This window comes from Diaphorina citri, unplaced genomic scaffold, assembly GCF_000475195.1.
Source record: "Diaphorina citri unplaced genomic scaffold, Diaci psyllid genome assembly version 1.1 scaffold131, whole genome shotgun sequence".
Classification (NCBI taxonomy): Eukaryota; Metazoa; Arthropoda; class Insecta; order Hemiptera; family Psyllidae; genus Diaphorina; species Diaphorina citri.
Genome location: NW_007377568.1, coordinates 155,781 through 177,642, shown reverse-complemented (window position 1 = coordinate 177,642; position 21,862 = coordinate 155,781). Strand labels below are relative to the sequence as shown.

The 21,862-nt window shown below is 36.3% G+C and overlaps 2 protein-coding genes across 2 annotated transcripts; one reads left to right on the top strand and one right to left on the bottom strand.

Moving 5' to 3' along the window:
* The first annotated feature begins 849 nt into the window (after positions 1–849).
* LOC113465593 lies at positions 850–6,785 on the top strand. Its single transcript, XM_026820242.1, has 3 exons — positions 850–1,381; positions 5,513–6,196; positions 6,733–6,785. Exons 1-3 carry the CDS (start codon positions 1,198–1,200, stop codon positions 6,783–6,785), a joined length of 921 nt encoding a protein of 306 aa, XP_026676043.1. The 5' UTR covers positions 850–1,197.
* A 692-nt stretch (positions 6,786–7,477) lies between these two features.
* On the bottom strand, positions 7,478–15,072 carry LOC103525003 (proclotting enzyme). Its single transcript, XM_026820241.1, has 11 exons — positions 14,965–15,072; positions 14,533–14,819; positions 14,058–14,374; positions 11,532–11,556; positions 11,252–11,426; positions 10,853–11,045; positions 10,486–10,579; positions 9,787–9,828; positions 9,129–9,153; positions 8,432–8,571; positions 7,478–7,820 (listed from the first exon to the last, which is right to left on the bottom strand). The coding sequence occupies exons 1-11, from the start codon at positions 15,056–15,058 to the stop codon at positions 7,665–7,667; spliced, it is 1,548 nt and encodes a 515-aa protein (XP_026676042.1). The 5' UTR covers positions 15,059–15,072; the 3' UTR covers positions 7,478–7,664.
* Positions 15,073–21,862: the final 6,790 nt, after the last annotated feature.

Below are 21,862 nucleotides of genomic sequence, written 5' to 3'. Positions count from 1 at the left end.
TCCGCTCGTGACTCATAACTCATAAGTATTTCAAAGCTTCAAAAAATTATCCATTAACGCCGGGAAATTGAATTACGCGTGTTTATGGTACAATCAGCAATGCAAGGATCTTTTTTCTGAAAGAAGCTTTTAATAAATGCATTTGCTTATCCAAGTCGCGTATCATATCACCGTTTTTATACTGCTAGTATTGTTTATTGGAGTGAAGGAAATGTTATCGGAAGAAAGAGGCCATAACAATTTAGACGATATAAATTTGACATAATATTAACTTCGATTTGATGAAAGCCCATGTTGCATGATTTGCATATTAAAGTTACCCATATCTGAAGTATGAGGCTGCCTCCAAGTCTCGAATCTCCCAGGTCCAGTATCTATCTCTTAGCACCGATGAGGATTTGAAATAAAAAGAATAAAACTAATCTCTTTAAAAAACTGTGCAATAGAAAAGGTATTTAATTATTTATTATTCATTTCATTTTCTTTCGTCTTTAGCATTTTACGCTTGGTTCTCTTTTTCATTAGTTCCATCAGAATGCCATAAAACTTTAAAATAAAATAATTACATCTGTTCATAATATCTTTAAAAAATTGCTGAATGAAAACGCATCCTCCAAGCTCTCAAGAGCACAAGACTTGAAATCTGCCTCCAACAGAACTCGTCGATAAAATCTGCCTCCAAGAGAACTTATCAAATCGAAGTAGCAACTCACTGGAAAAAATCCAACTGACGGCCTTTGATGAAACGGACGCGGAAAGTAAAGTAAGTAACAGAACTTGTCAACAATAAAATTTGCCTCCAACAGAATTTGTCAACAATAAAATCTGCCTCCAACAAAATATCTTTAAAAAATTGCTGAATGAAAACGCATCCTCCAAGCTCTCAAGAGCACAAGACTTGAAATCTGCCTCCAACAGAACTCGTCGATAAAATCTGCCTCCAAGAGAACTTATCAAATCGAAGTAGCAACTCACTGGAAAAAATCCAACTGACGGCCTTTGATGAAACGGACGCGGAAAGTAAAGTAAGTAACAGAACTTGTCAACAATAAAATTTGCCTCCAACAGAATTTGTCAACAATAAAATCTGCCTCCAACAGAACTTGTCAACAATAAACCTCCAAGTTCTAAAAACATAATCGCCGATCTGTCGCGTCTACTTTCCGTGACTGAAGAGTTCGGTTTAGTCCTAGATCCATGATTGTGGCTGTGGGTCAGGGAGTGCTTGCTCTGGAGAGCGATCAGTTCATTCCATTCTCTGGTGTTGGTGTCGCGAGTCGCACTCAAGACATGTCGGTTACAAGTTGGTTTCTTTTCGTCGCCACTTTTGTCGCCACTTCCGGCAAGGTGATGCAAAATATGCATCCCATTGTGGATGCGGGTGAGTACACGGATTTTTTATTATCTTTCTATCTTTTAAGTAACTCATTAATTTTACCAAGTTATAGTAATTTTACGAAACCTTCATTAATTTTTTCATGAACAATCAGCTATTTACCAATTTTCTTCATCAGGGTGTTAATTAGTTCATCAATTTTCTTCATAAGGGAGTTGCAAATACAATGAACATTACACACAACCTTGATAAAGCTTAAATTCTTTTATTAGTCCTTGGTCTACTTCTAATTTGCTATTGAAGTGCGAACTCATACGTATAGTATGTATTACAATTGTTTCACATTGTAGATACCTAATAAATTTTATTTCTTGGATCCGCGATTTTTTGTTAACTTCATACCATACGTTTAATGTAATCGCTGGAAATCAATTCCTATGTGTACCTATGTACTTACGGTCCTAATTATTTATTTTATTTTTTATCCACACATGTGAACATTACACACAACCTTGATAAAGCTTAATTCCTTTGATTAGTCCTTGATCTACTTCTAATTTGCTATTGAAGTGCGATCTCCCTTATGTATTAGAATTGTCTCATATTGTTAGATACCTAATAAATTTTATTTCTTGGATCCGCGATCTTTTTGTTAACTTCATACCATGCGTTTAATGTAATCGCTGGAAATCAATTCCTGTGTGTACCAGTGTACCTATGTACTTACGGTCCTAATATAAATTTTATTTCTTGGATCCGCGATCTTTTTGTTAACTTCATACCATGCGTTTAATGTAATCGCTGGAAATCAATTCCTGTGTGTATGTGTACCAGTGTACTTACGGTCCTAACTATTTATTTTATTTTTTATCCACACATGGCCTTGGTGCTTAGTCTGTAAATAAATAAATTTAGTTTTAAATAATAGAAATTAAATAATATCATTGTAGGCACTTGAAGATTTTAAAGGTTGGAGGAGCTGAGATTCAGCATTTTCAGCCGACACCAAAAACTGGGATTTCAGTTTGAAGGGAAAAGAACTTGGCCTTTTTCTTATATCACTTGTTTTAAAGGCCGATATTTTTAGATAGGAACTTGACCTTTATTTACATTCTTGTTTTTGAGGGGTAACTGGGATTTCAGTTTGAAGGGAAAAGAACTTGGCCTTTTTCTTATATCACTTGTTTTAAAGGCCGATATTTTTAGATAGGAACTTGGCCTTTATTTACATTCTTGTTTTTGAGGGGGATCTTACACCTTTTTTCCAAGTGTGTTGTACGTCCGAATAGTAGTATTTTGTACTTCCAAATTGCCGAACGGCAGCTACTGCTTTGTATTTGTTATTTGATTCAATTGATTTCACCTCTAAACCAAAGTCGTTTTGCATTTCCTTATCCTTGATAAACAAACAGCCTCCGAAGATGAAATTTGTTTTCATTCAAGCTTTGGGTGAAAGTGCAGTCTGAGCTGAATTTCTTTGACGAAGCTATATGACGTCCGAATAGTAGTATTTTGTACTTCCAAATTGCCGAACGGCAGCTACTGCTTTGTATTTGTTATTTGATTCAATTGCACCTCTAAACCAAAGTCGTTTTGCATTTCCTTATCCTTGATAAACAAACAGCCTCCGAAGATGAAATTTGTTTCCATTCAAGCTTTGGGTGAAAGTGCAGTCTGAGCCGAATTTCTTTGACGAAGCTATATATTAATAACACCCAATGGAAGGTTTACGTGTTTATGAAAGCATCCATAAAAAAAAGCACCCTTGAATGTATTAAGAGAGGAATCTGCTATGGTTTTTATCGCTACAAAAAAGTTTCGCATTCGAAAATAGAATCAAACTTGTTTGTTATTCTTTATGTCAAGTTTATTTATAGAAAGACTCTGACATACATCCGGTTAGCTGACAGCAAAACTGGTTCATATCTACCAAGTGGCGTCAATGTACACCATAATTATTGCTGATGGTCTGTACCTATGCCAACTAATGACAGGCTATGTAATTATTGAAAAAATCAAATAAATAAAAGTAAAAAACACACCCATACACTCACCTAACTAGCTGACAGCAAAACTGGTTCATATCTACCAAGTGGCGTCAATGTACACCATAATTATTGCTGATGGTCTGTACCTATGCCAACTAACAACAGGCTATGTAATTATTGAAAAAATCAAATAAATAAAAGTAAGAACACACCCATACACTCACCTATTAACTCCTATTCAAATTCAAAGAAATAGGTTAAAAAGCCCAAAAAATGTAATGATTTTTAAACTCTAATAGGTATGCGTGTGTATGAAATTTTCGTTGATACGAAATTAATAGCCGTGGTTGTGTTAATTATACTCATGAGTAACTGTCTAGTGTGTCTGGTAGTAATTATTCAGATTTCATTTAGTTTTACACAATTTAGCAATGCAGGCCATTTGAGGCAAATGAAAAAATCAACCTACAGTCCTTTCAGGAAGTTGCTTCTCTTCAAGAAGCTCCCGAAAATGTCACTAGCGAAAATATTTCAAATATCGAATTCTTACTATCATATTAGTTCGACCTAATAAACTCGTATTAATATTTCGTATCCATCACTTCCTGATGTATTTGACAGTTTCATTCGTATCAAATTCATCTTCTGCGTTATCTAACTTTGCATCGATGATATCAGCAGGTATTGTTCTCGTGTCTCTTGTGCCCAACATTTCATTTTCACTCCCAATCAGGCCAATACGCCAGATGATTCTAATATGTATCTTAGTTTCATCTGATCAGTTAAAAGATTTAGAAAATTAGAAATTTTATCTGACCGTAAACTCTTCATTCATCTGATATTGCGTCTCAAAATTAGATTAAATATGGGAAAGTTGTACCTATGGTATCTTGTTGAACTCCTATAAGCTCAATAGTTGGTCATAAAATCTAGTCTGTGGAAAGTTGAAATAATATCTGATCAGTTAAAAGATTTAGAAAATTAGAAATTTTATCTGACCGTAAACTCTTCATTCATCTGATATTGCGTCTCAAAATTAGATTTTATTATATGGGAAAGTTGTACCTATGGTATCTTGTTGAACTCCTATAAGCTCAATAGTTGGTCATAAAATCTAGTCTGTGGAAACGGTGGTAGACACAGGGGTACCGTATAACGATTCCGCTTAACTGGTCTGTCGAGGACTAACACGGCAATGTCATTGTAGAAACCTACCCTGCTGAACTCTTTATGTGGTCGAACCTGGAATAATAACAATAGTGCTTATTTATATTGCTCACACAGGACTGAAAAGTCCCTTTACTCCAGCAGTAGGCTACTACTATTATTGCGGTCAAATTCTCAAATTATATTGAGGGTCTGTGGAAAGTTGAAATAATATTAAAATATTCGGTACCACTTGTCCTAATGGTAGATGGGTAGTTAAGTAGCTATGTACGTATTTTTCAACTTATTTTGATTAAAATTTGAAGAATACAAACATAAAGTAAAAGTGAATACGCCAGATTTAAGTTATATTTCTCCTACCATAATGGCGGAACCATGATTTCATGTGACACATGAATCTGTCCGCAAAAGGTTAAAATATTAGGTACCACTTGTCCTAATGGTAGATGGGTAGTTAAGTAGCTATGTATGTATTTTTCAACTTATTTTGATTAAAATTTGGAGAATACAAACATTAAGTAAAAGTGAATGATGGAACTCATTGTCAATGAGCTCCTAATCCTCTTTCTCTAGTCGGTATTAGTAGTAAACATGACCCTCAGAACTACATGAATCTGTTGAAATAATATTAAAATATTCGGTACCACTTGTCCTAATGGTAGATGGGTAGTTAAGTAGCTATGTACGTATTTTTGAACTTATTTTGATTAAAATTTGGAGAATACAAACATAAAGTAAAAGTGAATGATGGAACTCATTGTCAATGAGCTCCTAATCCTCTTTCTCTAGTCGGTATTAGTAGTAAACATGACCCTCAGAACTTTGCCTCTTCTGATCTTTAACATCTAGTTTCGTGCTTCCAGGATTATTTGTCATATCTGGTGTGATGACATGTGGTGATGGACGTGGTTATTGTCTCCTCGGATTAGACTGCACTTTAGACGAAGAGTTTTTACCTGACCCTCAAGGCCCTCAGAACTTTGCCTCTTCTGATCTTTAACATCTAGTTTCGTGCTTCCAGGATTATTTGTCATATCTGGTGTGATGACATGTGGTGACGGACGTGGTTATTGTCTCCTCGGATTGGACTGCACTTTGGACGAAGAGTTTCTGCCTGATCCCCAAGGTCACTGTAGAGGACTTCAGAATGCATTCACGCCAAGTGCACATTTCAGCTGTTGTAAATATAAAAATCTGACTGGACAGGACAACTTTGTGTATACTATGGTCGATCCTGCCGTGTCCACCTTGGTCAACTCATATTCTGAAAGTAGCACTGAGAAAATGAATATTGAGAATCAAAACACAGGTAGCAATATCAAAGATGCCACTAAACATGACGCAGATCAAGGTATAAAAGATGCAAACATTATAGAAGAATTTCATAAACACATGGAAAAGGTAAAGCTGAAGAATGATGACAAGGAACATAAGGTGCCCGTCAGTACAAATACAAATACCATGGTTACCAGTACTCAGGATTATGAATCTGTCGCCATTGAAAGTAATGAAGATAGCGAAATACAAATACCATGGTTACCAGTACTCAGGATTATGAATCTGTCGCCATTGAAAGTAATGAAGATAGCGAAGAAGAAGAAGAAGAAGAAGAAGAAGAATCTCAAAAGTTCCAAGTTGACCAACATGGTAGTTGAAGCCAAGAAGATGGATTATGGAGAGTTTTTCTCATTTTCCATACAGAATGGTAAAAAATGCCTTTCTTCAAAGTTTGTTAATGCACATAGTAGTTGGTTAACGTAAGAAGATGGATTATGGAGAGTTTTTCTCATTTTCCATACAGAATGGTGAAAAATGCCTTTCTTCAAAGTTTGTTAATGCACATAGTAGTTGGCTAACGCAAGAAGATGGATTATGGAGAGTTTTTCTCATTTTCCATACAGAATGGTGAAAAATGCCTTTCTTCAAAGTTTGTTAATGCACATAGTACGTAGTTGGTTAACGCTCTTAAAAATGACGATTTGGTGAAAAAATACAAAGAGAACAAACCCTACCATGAAAGACTGTAAGACCTGTAAGTTGACTAGTATCTAGTTTTATTTCAGTAAAGCATATTGCTTTTTTGACAAATGTGAGTAGATACTGTAAGTGAATTTTAAACCACTTTTGTACAAATTGAAAGTCTGAATTTTCAAAATAAAACATTTGTAACTTTATTTTATTTTATTTTTTCTTTAATAAAATAATGATCTCCCTACTAGTGTAGTTTCTTCTTCATTTCAGCACTGTTCCTAGAACATCACTCGTATATTGATTCTTTACGTCAACAGTATTGATTCTTTACATCAACAGAAAGAACCGATGAGATTTTTAAGAAAGAAACACACAGTTTTGTAGATTAAATAGAAGCGATATAGATAATTATCTACAACCGCTACTTTTTAGTTCATTATTATTAAAATAATAACAAACAGACAATAAATAATGAAAAATAAATAAATATTATTTACATCTTATTTTGAAGTTGCTGCTTACAGTATTGATTCTTTACATCAACAGAAAGAACCGATGAGATTTTTAAGAAAGAAACACACAGTTTTGTAGATTAAATAGAAGCGATAGAGATAATTATCTACAACCGCTACTTTTTTGTTCATTATTATTAAAATAATTACAAACAGACAATAAATAATGAAAAATAAATAAATATTATTTACATCTTATTTTGAAGTTGCTGCTAAAGCACTTTACGTGCTACATTTAATACGATTGCTTTTTTACATGGACCGATGACCAAGTTTCCATATTTGAAGCCCTTTTGACAATTCAAGCTTATAGTACCGTTGTTCCCTGGATGTATACTACACTGTAGTAACTACAGTCTCTTTATATTGGTTAATTTTTGGATGTTTTTCAGGATAATAGCCTTTTCCATGATTGGAACTTGAATTTCTTGAAATAAATTTTGTTTTATTTTCCCTGTTTTTCATGAGTCGTGCGTATCATTCGTTCAACCAAAATCTTCAACTTTTCGTTTGGTGGAACAAGTGGCTCGACTCGATCCTTCTGATTTCTTAAAAAAATCCAATTAGTTCTCCCGGAAAATTCAAGTTATCATCATTTTAGTTGGTTTTGATTTGATTGCAAATATGATTCGGAGTGGATTTAACATTTATGTTATTTGTGACGTAGTACGAACGATGACACTGTTATATTCACACCATATTCTGTTCGATCCAGTCTAGATACTTAGTGACTCTGGTGTAAACTCCTGGATATCCTGGCTCTCCACATTTGTTACCAAAAGATACAATTCCCACTTGCATCCAGTAGCCATCTTTCTTCATCATAAGAGGTCCTCCAGAATCGCCCTGTAAAAAACGAGATATCAAATTAGTTCTAGAACAATTTTTATTTTCGCAAAGAAAGATACTAAAATGCAGGTGCGATAACCATACCAACAGGAGGAATTTCAGACCGTGAATTGTGTACTTTCATAAACGTTCTGGGGTTAAGCTGCATAATAGGAAAAAGAAATTGTTTCCTCTTGTTTCTCCTTTCATTCTCGCTCTTTTCCGTAGCCAAGTAGAAAATATAAAACACAAAATACTGTTGGGAGTATATTTCCGTCTAGAACACATATTTCATCAACCTACTCCATGTTCTTGAACATTTTCTACTTCGTGTTTTGTCTTTGTTGTTGCTCTTTTATGTCCCGGTTTTAGTCATTGTTTTTCTCATGTCCCTACTGAGCAATCTTTTCTTGCTTCACCTTTGCAGTGTTCATGCTTTTTTCATTTATTCACTTGGAATTTTAGAGTGCTCTCTTTTAACCTCCATTTTAATTAATAGCCCGCAATTTGCTTTTATTATGTAGAAGTGAAAAATGTTACAACAGCATCCGGGTTCACTGAATTTTTCAATGGATCTTAGGGTAGGTACCTAATAGTTTCAACAATATTGTCCCCCCTTTTTCCATTACCTGACAAGCGTCTTTGCCTCCTTCTCTTAGTCCGGCACAGATGAAGTTGTCCGTTATTGGTTGGAAGTAAGTTTTGTCACACTCGCTGTTTTCCCACACGGGCAGGTCCACTTGTCTTTGTACTGTGCTCTCCTTACCGCCTGAAATAAACCAAAGTAAAACTATATGCAATCTGGCATGCAGGCCAATGCTCCAATCAAAGTATGCAACGTGCATTGAATTTTCATTTGATAAGCCGAAAAAAGTTAATTAACCCCTACTTTAGAAGAATTCAGTGAGTTAGACATGAATCCAGTGAGTTACACATGACTAACTTAACCAAACATTTTTGAAATCAACTGCATTTTCACGATTCTTAAAAGATCAACTAGCATAATGTCCCATGTTTTAACCTTTGAAAGTTAAAACGAATTCCTTTCATGAATATCGAAAGGTACTGTGCTTCTCCTTACCGCCTGAAATAAACCAAGTAAAACTATATGCAATCTGGCATGCAGGCCAATGCTCCAATCAAAGTATGTATGCAACGTGCATTGAATTTTCATTTGATAAGCCGAAAAAAGTTAATTAACTCCTACTTTAGAAGAATTCAGTGAGTTAGACATGACTAACTTAACCAAACATTTTTGAAATCAACTGCATTGTTCAGTCCTGACGGGCGTTTGAAGTCCAGCGAGGTAGCCTCTACAAATAATACCATTGCCGGAATTCCAGTCAGATATCTAAAAAAAGAGAAATATGGTTTTCAAGTATTAGAATTGTTCTGACCGTGATGGTACGCTATGTACTGCACATTGCATACCTCGATACTACGGGCTAAATTAATAACAACGCTAAACTCGGTCACTGAAAATCTACAGCGTGGTTTCAAGCTTGATAGCCTGAGCAGCGCGAAATGGATGGGCATTCTGTTCGATGTTTTCAAAAAATGAATGTTTGTCCTTAAGATACTTGTTTATATATGGCCGTTTAAATGGGCACTATCTTTCCTGTATCTGAAATATACTTACATTGTGATGTGTCCCCGAAGGATTTCTGCAGGCCAAAGACATCATCTCATCACCGTGCGAATGGTAAGCTTCGGAAAGTCCTTGACAAAGCAATGAGCTCCCTGTAAAATTAAAGTTAACTTGAGATCTCTATAAAATAATAAACCAACTACCTACCTCGGTGATGTAATGGTCAACACGCTCGCCTGGTAGTAGTAATCAGAAGGGCATGGATTCAATCCCTGCCGAGGTATGGATAATAAATTTATGATGAAGAACGCGAAGATTTTCGTAGTGATGCCACAGCAATAAAATGTTACTCTCGTACCCCGACATTTCTATTGTACTCGTACGTAGAGAACTTACCTGATGAGCGCTGACTAGAACTTGAGAATGGCGCTGCACACTCTGACCCGATGAATTTTTGATTCAGTCTTGGAATACAAGGCACACAAATACTTCTCTGTATAGGAACCATCAGGCGTACTAGACCTTAAAATAGAAATGCGAAGAGAAATAATCGGAGGGTGAGAACAAATTGCTCACTAGGTTCGTAAAATATTACGACAGATAATAGAAATACTATGTCGTGTCTCATCTTTTTTTCATTGTAAATTTCGACAAATTCAATGATATTGACTAGATTAAATTTATCAAGTTTAACTTTACTTACCTATATCATGATGTGTGTGATTGTATTCCGATTTGTACCTGCTTGAATGTGTTAGTAAGCAGTCCTATCGATATCCTTTGTAGCAAGTTTACTAAGCAGTTAACACATATTATGTGTACCACTTGGTATACAATAATTAGCCTCCTTCCTATATCACTTTCCACACCTTCAACTTTCTTCAATTGCGGTAGTACTAAATTAATTTCATTATTCACCTATCCATCCTATTACGTAAAAGTGCAATTTCCTCTACGTATAGTGTATATGGCTAGGTAATACAATGGTTAACGCCCATTTCTTCTCTGTAATTTACAAGATGCTTGACATTTACAATGTTTCTTACCCAGCTTGTCCTCTTATGTACATATATAAGTGGTGATTATAAAACTTACTTCTTCCACGCGATACGTCTCAGGCATAGAAGGTTCATCTTCACGTCTCAGATCTATATCACCTAGTCTTACTGTAAACTGCTGTGCGTGGAACCTGCAATAGAAACAAACAGTATTTACTATTCTTTTGATGCTATTCGTATTCTTTTGATGACATTTTAATAGTCATTTGAAAGGGAATTTCTTTGTTGTATTTTCAACATTTCAACTCAGCAGGGGATATATTATTCACACCGACATGACTAGACGAGACGTTTTGGGATTCAAGATATTCTGTCACTCTTTGTTTTGTAGATTACCTCCATTCAGTTTGCTGGAAATTCAAATCCAAATGCGAACGTACCTGTTCTCTTGGGTTTTTACTTACGGCCTTTGTCTCGTGTCTTTGGTACAATGAGCAGCAGTCAGCACATATCGGGTCCCAATGAGGGATCCTCCACACCAAAACTCGGTTCTTCTGGTGCCGTGCAAAAATATGGCCGCCATCCAAGGCCATCGCCCTGGTAGAGATTCTTGACCTCCTACCACTCGAAACTTTGGTACATCCGGTCGACCACAGCCTAAAAAGGGGAAGATCGGATAAACAATTAGTAATTAGTACACTACCCCGGTGAGACAGATAATTATCTTTACCATGCAGACAGGAGAACATCATGTAATATCTCTCCAAGATGTTCTGAGTCGTAAAATACTGGTACCTAATTAGTTGGTAAAAGCTTTTGACAACGAAACACATTTCCATTACCATCTTCTTGGCTTCAACTACCATGTTGGTCAACTTGGAACTTTTGAGATATGCTCGTAGACTTCATAGTCTCTTGAATCCATTTCACATACGGATTGATTTGCAGATATACTAGCTGTTCAGTCCTGACGGGCGTTTGAAGTCCAGCGAGGTAGCCTCTACAAATAATACCATTACCGGAATTCCAGTCAGATATCTACAAAAAGAGAAATATGGTTTTCAAGTATTAGAATTATTCTGACCGTGGGTTCAGTCCTGACGGGCGTTTGAAGTCCAGCGAGGTAGCCTCTACAAATAATACCATTGCCGGAATTCCAGTCAGATATCTAAAAAAAAAGAGAAATATGGTTTTCAAGTATTAGAATTGTTTGAACGTGATGGTACGCTATGTACTGCATATTGCATACCTCGATACTACGGGCTAAATGGTACGCTATGTACTGCACATTGCATACCTCGATACTACGGGCTAAATTAATAACAACGCTAAACTCGGTCACTGAAAATCTACAGCGTAGTTTCAAGCTTGATAGCCTGAGCAGCGCGAAATGGATAGGCATTCTGCTCGATGTTTTCAAAAAGTTCATTGTTTGTTCACAAATTCTCTCTGTAACCACGCTTGGTTGATCTTGATTTGTGTCTTACATATCTCATTCATGATCACACCTAGCTATCCCATTAACAAATATTGAGGATAAAATTCCATACCTCGGCTGGGATTGAATCCAAGTCGGAAGTTAGAACATGAAGCACGTATACTGTAAAGTACCTACTTTACAAATTCTCTCTGTAACCACGCTTGGTTGATCTTGATTTGTGTCTTACATATCTCATTCATGATCACACCTAGCTATCCCTACTTTACAAATTCTCTCTGTAACCACGCTTGGTTGATCTTGATTTGTGTCTTACATATCACATTCATGATCACACCTAGCTATCCCATTAACACCTCTCCAATAAAATTAGGATTGAATTTTAGACTGTTAGAAACCAGTCTAACTTAAGCTAAAATCAAACTGCCATTGTGGTCCCGGCCATGGTTTTCATTTAATGGTCAAATTTTTTGTTTAATATTTATTTTTATGCTTGAGTAGTGCCGCCACTGTTATTATTTGTCACTTGGTACCACACTCTTACTTTTCTCTTCACTCATCCGTGGTAATTAATTGTGTACTTGTATTGTAATGGTCCTGGTAATTATTTTATTGTTGCTAATGAGGTTCAAGTTTAATCGATACGTATGTGTCTCTATCTACAATCGATTCTCACGTAAAATCATTGTTCATTTATGAATAATGAAAGTTCTTTGGTTTTGCATTCAGTCTTTCTGTGAGATATACCTAATTATGACGCGCGTTGTGGAATTGTTTGTGGGTGTTTTTCGCCAAATACTAATGGCATCAAAATATCGCCTGATACTTATCGATGAAACAATACATGCTTTGTTAATGATAGAACGTCCTGAACGCCTGACATATCTGTTTGAAAATCATATCCCATTCCTTCTTTGTCATTTCAGTAGATGGGTCAAGAAACCTTCATGTATGTACGTTATTATGTGGAATACACTACTTCATATGAACTGCCATTCTTTGAACAACCCCTCCTTTTAATGGTTTTAAAGTAGTTATGTAGCTATCTATTTTCATTTTTCTCGATTTCATGCTTGGGGGTTTTTCTCCCACACAAAATATGATCCAATGTCTGGAAGTAAAATTTTCTCTCTGCACTTTCTTCACTAGAGATTTGACAAGTCAGGAACATTCATACATGACTAGATAATTTAGATACACAGCTGGTTAACTAATAGGAATTTGAGTAGAAAATTTCCTTCTGTTCGGAAAGGTTGATCAAGCATGTCTGATACCGCAAGAATAAACATCGGCAATTGTGTACTTGTATTGTAATGGTCCTGGTAATTATTTTATTGTTGCTAATGAGGTTCAAGTTTAATCGATACGTATGTGTCTCTATCTACAATCGATTCTCACGTAAAATCATTGTTCATTTATGAATAATGAAAGTTCTTTGGTTTTGCATTCAGTATTTCTGTGAGATATACCTAATTATGACGCGCGTTGTGGAATTGTTTGTGGGTGTTTTTCGCCAAATACTAATGGCATCAAAATATCGCCTGATACTTATCGATGAAACAATACATGCTTTGTTAATGATAGAACGTCCTGAACGCCTGACATATCTGTTTGAAAATCATATCCCATTTCTTCTTTGTTATTTCAGTAGATGGGTCAAGAAACCTTCATGTATGTACGTTATTATGTGGAATACACTACTTTATATGAACTGCCATTCTTTGAACAACCCCTCCTTTTAATGGTTTTAAAGTAGTTATGTAGCTATCTATTTTCATTTTTCTCGATTTCATGCTTGGGGGTTTTTCTCCCACACAAAATATGATCCAATGTCTGGAAGTAAAATTTTCTCTCTGCACTTTCTTCACTAGAGATTTGACAAGTCAGGAACATTCATACATGACTAGATAATTTAGATACACAGCTGGTTAACTAATAGGAATTTGAGTAGAAAATTTCCTTCTGTTCGGAAAGGTTGATCAAGCATGTCTGATACCGCAAGAATAAACAACATCGGCCATCTTATTGTAGTCGTATCCTACAGAATTTGTAGATATCAACTATCTATGTAAGTACATTGGTAATGGTAACTTCTATTAGTTTGCGATTGAGTTTGCAGATTGAATGAAAATCCAACTTGGGATCCCTTATTGAATCATGAATAAGTAAGTAAGCCTAGATAATTATTATCTGGTAAAAGTTTAGAAATATCATTTGAATCAGGTACTCACAAATCGGACGTCGAGGTCTGTAACGAGGTTTTCAGGGGACAACAGACACCTGGCACGAACAGACTTTTGAAACATAGTGATTGTCTCAAGTGACTGAAGTTGAGCAAGAGTTGGGGACAATTGCTGAGATCATCACAGAAGCCATCCGTCCCATCGGGAGTTGTGCAGGTTTTCCCTCCACCAGTTTGATCCGAAAGTGTCACTTTTCCGCTGACCAACGGACGAACAATGGGCGCAATTTTGTCGGTGACATTGCGGCCTAGCACGTTCTTGCTAATGGTGTAGATTGCTTGAGGAATTTCCTCCTTGGCTTTCACCTTGAATAGGGCAAAATAAGACGTTGTGTTACTCATGTTTGTTGGAAAAATAAATTCACATGAAACCTAACCAACAACCCTATCCCAGTCCAAACTCTCGTCCTCTAGAAAACATGTTACTTGATGGGATTTCTATACAGAGTTGAAGCTACTCCTACCTCAATATTGTTGTCACTCCTATCCGAGTTGGCAGATCTGGTGTAATTGACTAAATATCTGCCCACTGTGTTAATGGCACCTAGAGTTTCGGAAATCGTAGCGATGGCGTTGGGGGATAAATGTCGCCCCTCATCCTGCGCCGTTTGGGAGTATTCTTGTTGAGGTTGAGAAGGAGAGTATCCATAGTCTTGTTGGGGTTGAGATGGTGTGTACTGATAATCTTGCTGGGACTGAGAAGGTCTTGAATGATGCGCCCAAATGAATTGATCTTCGTTTTCGTAATATTCTGTGAACACAAGACACGATAATGTGGTTAACACAAATCTTTCAAAAGCTCTCTACGAGTAGGTATCTCCTATTTACTCCCATATTTTAGCTATTATTCTCATTTGGGAGAGAGAAAAAAAAACTACAAAATAAACAATACCCACCCAGCCGCCCTACAGTCAGTGATCTGTGTCGTCCATAACAGGAACATAAAATATGGATATGAGATAAATAATCAACATAATGCTCAGCGTTCATGAGATAACGTGAAGGTCTTTTACATATGAGACCACAAGATGAAGAGAAAGTGTTTAGTGTATATTCAAGACATACATAGGAGAGGGATTCCCTGGTTGTTAGTATTATGTCATTGAGAACACGTCTAGAATGTAGATTATGCAATGTAGGTAACATGACAAGACAACATTGTTGTTGTCATAGGAATTTTGAGATCGCCGAAGTCATGTACTGGTGCAATTTTATTGGCAAAACAAGTATTGAGGTCTGATAAGGTCTGATCCTACTGAGCCTTACTAATGTTAGTTGTAATCTTGGAAGTTGCGGAGTTGTTCGGTTGTAAAGTGATGGGCCCCTTACTAGTAGTTGTGCTAAAGGGTAGTGTGGTGTCAGTATAATAGAATACATGTGATGGATGTCAGGTTAATGCTTTCTAGTGATTTCACAAATTTCGCTTATTTGATAGACATTTTAAGCATCTCTTTAACCTTGGAAACCCTAGACAGTTTGGATAAATACAGTAACTAGTTATAACATTTTTGTGAACCGAACAAGTAGCCCTTTCTCAAGTATTGAAACTGTTACACAGTAAATACTATAGCTACATGACTACTCATTCCTATCTACAGATGTGTAGGTTGAGTTTACGTATAATGCTCACAATGATGACTTGTTGAATGGGGTGCTAATGAAATACGATTCGGACGCTGAACATTTTGAGCAAATATGACTGTTCTGATACGTATAATGCTCACAATGATGACTTGTTGAATGGGGTGCTAATGAAATACGATTCGGACGCTGAACATTTTGAGCAAATATGACTGGGGACTCGTACCGAAATCAGTCAGTTCTGCATAACAAAAGATACTTTCACCAAACAGAAGTCAACTTTGTGTCATTGTGTCCTAGATCTCATTGTCACGGGTCGGGTTCAGACTTGTTGAATGGGGTGCTAATGAAATACGATTTGGACGCTGAACATTTTGAGCAAATATGACTGTTCTGATGGGGACTCGTACCGAAGTCAGTCAGTTCTGCATAACAAAAGATACTTTCACCAAACAGAAGTCAACTTTGTGTCATTATGTCCTAGATCTCATTGTCACGGGTCGGGTCCAACCTAGAATTTGGTCATTTTAATCCGGCTCTATCTGTTGACAAGGTATGTTCCTATAATAATGCTAATCTAAAACTTGAAAGTTTTACACAGTTGTGATGATTATTGATCTCATTCTTTGCTACTAGAACCATTCGAAATTCAAAATGATTCTTCACTGAAGCTCGTTTAGAAATAAAAAGGGGCACCATTAAGAGATGTAATGAGGAAATGCTTAAAAATATCAAGACGTGCTCAAGATGAAAGTCGTGTGAAAATAATAGCAGGCTTCACTAACTCGTTGACATTATGCATCTCATACGTCATTGCCCCCTTCTTTCTACCCTTTTGTATTTAACTTGAGCCTTCTTCGTTGTTTTTTTTTACGTGAAACACCCTCCTCCCTGTCCCATTTTTAGGAGAGGAATCTCTTATGTATAACAATTCATGAATATATTTTTAATCAATCTCTTGTGAAAATTAGCCTTATTGTTGACGGAAATCAATTTTTCTTTAGGCCTTGACAATGAAAATGTAATATTTAAAATCAACTCTTTTTAACTCTAACCTACTTTAGTACACTCATGGGTGTATTGCATTATTTTGGAATAGGCCATTGTTCTTGAAAGAAGCAAAATCCCAGCTCAAGAGACCTTGTCACTACTTGGGGAAGTTGTGGTATTGTGTTATTGTTGTACTTATTGTTGATGATGATATTGCTATTCTCATGCTGTGTTCAGCATAAACCAAAACAATTAACCATGAGTAATGGGTTAGAGTTTAGAGTGTCTTGACTATCATTCTCAAAACAACTGTCTATCTTTTTGTCACCTGAAAACTTGGGTTATTTATGTTTTATGGTGACTGCTTTCAACCATTTCCTTCACTCATTAGAAAGTTTTACATGCCATTTTCTTCAAATCAGGTAATTCTACTATCTCGTGTCATTTATCTCGCCAAAGCAAACCGCGGCGCTATTGTACCTAAACGTTGATATCATAAATAAAACTTCATTTATATAGATTATTATTTTGCAATAATCCAGATTTGCAATAATTCACCGTTCTTCATTCGTGAGATGTTTGCCATTTGTAAGATTGCAACAACCTATTTAAACACATAGGTACCTGGTTAGTTAAGGTGTGCCTTTTATCATGTAGGTAGGTACCTATGTTGTACGATTGTATCTTATTTACACAAGCAGGCTAGGTTTCCTTAATGTCTAACCTTGTTCTTGATGTGGTTCACGTATCTGCCGAAAAAGGTCATGTTTTGACCTTAGTTCTCGCGCCTCAGCAATAACAAAATTGTATTGGCACCCATCCTCTATTTGTTTCTAGATTCCCTAATGATAACATATTTGGAAGGGCCATTGGTGCTGGAAATTTTCAATAGCGAAATCTAGTTCATGATCAAACGGAATCCGTAATGACAACATATTTGGAAGGGCCATTGGTGCTGGAAATTTTCAATAGCGAAATCTAGTTCATGATCAAACGGAAAAGGATCGGCTCACGCATTATGCATCCCTTGATGTTAATCAGATTCAACCCTTTGTGCGGTTCTTTGTGTCTAGACGTTCTAATAGAGCATCGTCTATGCATAAGTATGTATCTACCTCAATGTGTTGCATTCTATACAAACACTTAACACTCATCTTTTGCTGACATGAGGATGGCACACTGAAGGCACAGAATCAAAAAGTTACTACCAAAAACCCTTTTCAGTAAATTTACCCTGTCAACTGGAGATTATTGTCTCTAAGGTTGTGGGTATAGAAGTTCAGTTCCATTGTTTCTTTTTTATACTTGAAAATAATTTACTTAAAAATATTGCTAGGTAAATTTAATAATTAAATACAATAACAATAATTATTTTTGTACAAATTATTATCACATTTTTCACGCGAAAAACGCCTGGACATCCTGAGGCACTGACGATGGCACAGAATATTAACCAAAATAATGAAAAAAAAAAAAACAAAACAAAACAAAACAAAACAAAAAACAAAAACTCACCTATAATAAACAGGGATTTAAGTAACATATTATTTTGATTTCACTAAAAAACAAATCGGAATAATTCTCGATCGAATTTAAATCATGTTGCATGGTTTGTTTTGAACTCGCGAGTCAGGTACGGTGATCCTATGGTTACTGACATTTGGTACTTGGTTCGGATCCCTACGATGTGAAGAAAGTGGTGGTAGCTCTCAGCTGATCACTGCGGTGATACAAACTGATCTGGAAATCACTCTCACTTACGCCCCCACTCTGACTGTTACATCATTTACCCAGGATGATCTAACTCAGCCGTGGTACCAAATAGCTCCGGTAATGTAAATGCACCACTAGACAACATAATCGTGCTTGGGGATTAAGTTGAGTCCACATACAGGTCTCCTAACATATTAAGTAAAGTATTTAGTAGTAAGGTAGTAGTACTACCTTACTACTTGTTTGGCTATCGTTTTATGTACGATCTATTTATATTTATTCGCATTGCGATAAATTCCCAACATCGTAGTAATATTGGGTAGAACGCGGTAGTAGACATTGTGACATAAGACACTTTTTTTACCCTAAATTGATATGTGCTTGTACCTATTACATGTTTGTTTTTGTGCGTTACGGATATGCAGATCTATTTCTGGAGTGAAGATTATGAAGGCATAGGTAATCATATAGCAGTGGGATGTTTTTTTTTTCTTTTTTTTTACAAAAGGCCAAAATTATACCGTGTTCAAGTTGTCTATATGAATCAATAGATTTCCCTTTCCCTTGAGGCACCATACGAACCTTGAGAAATAAAGTACCCATTGACAACTCCTCACCTCAGATGAGGATAAGACGGTTCATCGAACTGACTTGTGCAACATATTCGGAAAGTCCATTACCTAGATACCCAGTTATTCTACGTCTACAATATGGGTGTAAAAACCCTAACAAGACGAATCATTATTTGATTACAGAAACAATCTTTTATTATTCTTAGAACGGTTTACGAGTATTACATGACACTCTTAATAATATTGTTATGTATCTTTGGTGCAAATAGTAAAGTACCCAGCAGGTCCGTATGTAAGGATCTATTCAGGGGATTATAAAATTTCAGTTCTTTCTGTCTGCAAACCACTTTCAGATTAAGGTTATATCGAGAATCACATAGGTTGTTTGTTACCTTTAATGATCATTCCTTTGAAATATATTGTAGAGAATCAGCATTAACCATTTATTTCGTGGTTTGTGCTAACTGTCCAATTCATTTCACGCTGAAGTGAAATTCAGTAAAGCGCCACAGCTGGGCCTAATCCTAAAGATTTCCATTTTGTTCGAAATTTCAGTAAATGTGCTTTATCCCCAAGTTTTGTTCCGTGAGCATATAACTACAATAGACCCATGAATGATTAATATGTTATCATGTCTCTATTCAATCAATTGAAACCCCATTTCAACAAGGCCCTGCTATAGCCCGCGCTACCTACTACATTTTGAATGAAAATATTATGCAATGTGTAAAATCTACGTTTAGCAAGCAATATAGTCTAGTCATGATTAAGACCTAATTCCGTGCCGTACCATGCCACCGTAGTGTGACATGTTGTAGACATGAGCATGAGCAGTATTGTGATGTCGATAATGATTAGATTAGGATATTGGGTATTATTGGTGTTGCTAATTAGGACACAATGGCTGGTGTACGTAAAGACCAAGCAAATGCTTCGAAATATGTGTTTGAAAACTTGGATTGAAAATAATATTTTCACCATTTCTATAACGACAAAGGTAGTCTAACGGTATTCTGTTTCTTTAAATCCATCAAACCGTCTAATTTTCTCCAGACTTTGTTAGCTAACTTGCGGTCCTAATTTGCTCAAATTTGCAAATCGACGAGATCCAATAACTTTCAAAATACACCCTAACACCTATAATAATGCGTTGGTGTACATATCATAGTGGGTGGAGGGAGCTTTGCTGAAGTATTGAACCGCGAATATTTTAACTTGTAGTTGAAGAGAAACGACATATCATTATTACAATAAATCAACTATTCATGTCTCAATTTAACCCTTTTTGGTTTCCCGCGCTCCTGCTTAGTGCCCCTTTTTTCAATACGAAGAGGATAGAAAATGGAAGAAATAGTGGATGTACCAAAAGTACTAGCACTGTATGTGTCTGGTACGTATATTCGTCATAATTCGTACTCCCCTAGTACCCCATGACCCAAATATCAATTTAATGACCCATTTGGAAAAGTACCGGAAAAGTACATAGGAGGGAGCATGAAAAATAAATTTACCCTTGGATCCCCAAAAAACTCAAAGCTACCCTTTGAATGTTGGTCTCTCCTCCTAATATGTACTCATCATGGTTCCCTGATACTACAATTCCCGTAAGGGCGCTGGTACCATGGACGGAAAAGTACATAGGACGGAGGTAGGAGGGAGCATAAAAAATAAATTTACCCTTGGATCCCCAAAAAACTCAAAGCTACTGACCCTTTGAATGTTGGTCTCTCCTCCTAATATGTACTCTATATCAGTATGTGTGAATTGTGGTCATGATAGTAACCATCAGGGATTTCAAACTTTTCAATAGCCATTACCCCTACTACATCTGAACATCTGTATATTGAGAAGGGTATTCCTAAGTGTGAACTATTACTGGACATGTATTTATAGAAGTGGGATTTACAAATCCCTTTTCTAGTGTACATATCCAAAATATGTGTATTCAGATATTCAGAATATAACTATTGAGTAGGACATGGCAGGATGCTGCGGTGTAAACAGGTAGCAGATGCACCACCTGTGTGGTGAAGGGTGTAGGTGTTAGGGGTTCATATTGTGGACACCACACATCCCCTGAGAGCACAGGGGTTGACTTTAGGAAGAACATTTTTCAGAGGAGGCCGAATATTTTTTGTATTGGAAACCAACAACTCCGGTGGTGTAGTGGTTAGCACGGTAGACTTCGGAATTGGAGGTTCGTGGTTCGAGTCCAAGTCATCAAATTTATCGAATTGCATTCAAGTGCGAAATGACATTTTGACGAGTACTAAGATTTTTAACATAAATAATTTTCCCTCTTTTTTGGAGACCACTTGAAAACAGAGATTTCCTTCTGGCTGAGATAATGTGCTTGCTTCAGTGGGGGATAACTATAGTAAAAAAAAAGAAAAAAAATCCTTTGGGAAGTTTTTTTGAAACCCAATAATATCTTATCGTCGACTTTGGACTTTGTTGCAAGATCCTCTTTATCTCTTCCTACATTTGTCCCTGGTGGTTAAAATATTCATTATGCATCCCTTGATGTTAATCAGATTCAACCCTTTGTGCGGTTCTTTGTGTCTAGACGTTCTAATAGAGCATCGTCTATGCATATGTATGTATCTACCTTAATGTGTTGCATTCTATACAAACACTTAACACTCATCTTTTGCTGACATGAGGATGGCACACTGTAGGCACAGAATCAAAAAGTAGCCACCAAAAACCCTTTTCAGTAAATTTGGGTACACATAAGTTCATTTTTATTCCAAAGGAGTTGTAAAATCTAATGTAATATTAATTAATTTTTTGTTGCGTTTGCCCCAAAACTAGTTTTTTTCACTGCGTTGATGAATAAATTAGTCAAAATAATCGGATACAAACTTGAGTATCACACCGGAACTTTATTGCTGTGTTACTCACTTTACCACTAACCTTTTTTCGAATGTAGGTAACT

Bases quoted from the DNA above. Each gene is read 5' to 3' on its own strand.
- LOC113465593 (XM_026820242.1), top strand. From the start codon at position 1,198: ATGATTGTGGCTGTGGGTCAGGGAGTGCTTGCTCTGGAGAGCGATCAG. The intron at 1,382-5,512 runs GTGAGTACACGG...TCGTGCTTCCAG, and splicing joins GCATCCCATTGTGGATGCGG to GATTATTTGTCATATCTGGT. The intron at 6,197-6,732 runs GTAAAAAATGCC...TCTTCATTTCAG, and splicing joins CTCATTTTCCATACAGAATG to CACTGTTCCTAGAACATCAC.
- LOC103525003 (XM_026820241.1), bottom strand. From the start codon at position 15,058: ATGAACGCTGAGCATTATGTTGATTATTTATCTCATATCCATATTTTA. The intron at 10,580-10,852 runs GTAAGTAAAAAC...TTTCTATTGCAG, and splicing joins AAAGACACGAGACAAAGGCC to GTTCCACGCACAGCAGTTTA. The intron at 9,154-9,786 runs GTAAGTTCTCTA...CTCTTTTTTTAG, and splicing joins TTCTAGTCAGCGCTCATCAG to ATATCTGACTGGAATTCCGG.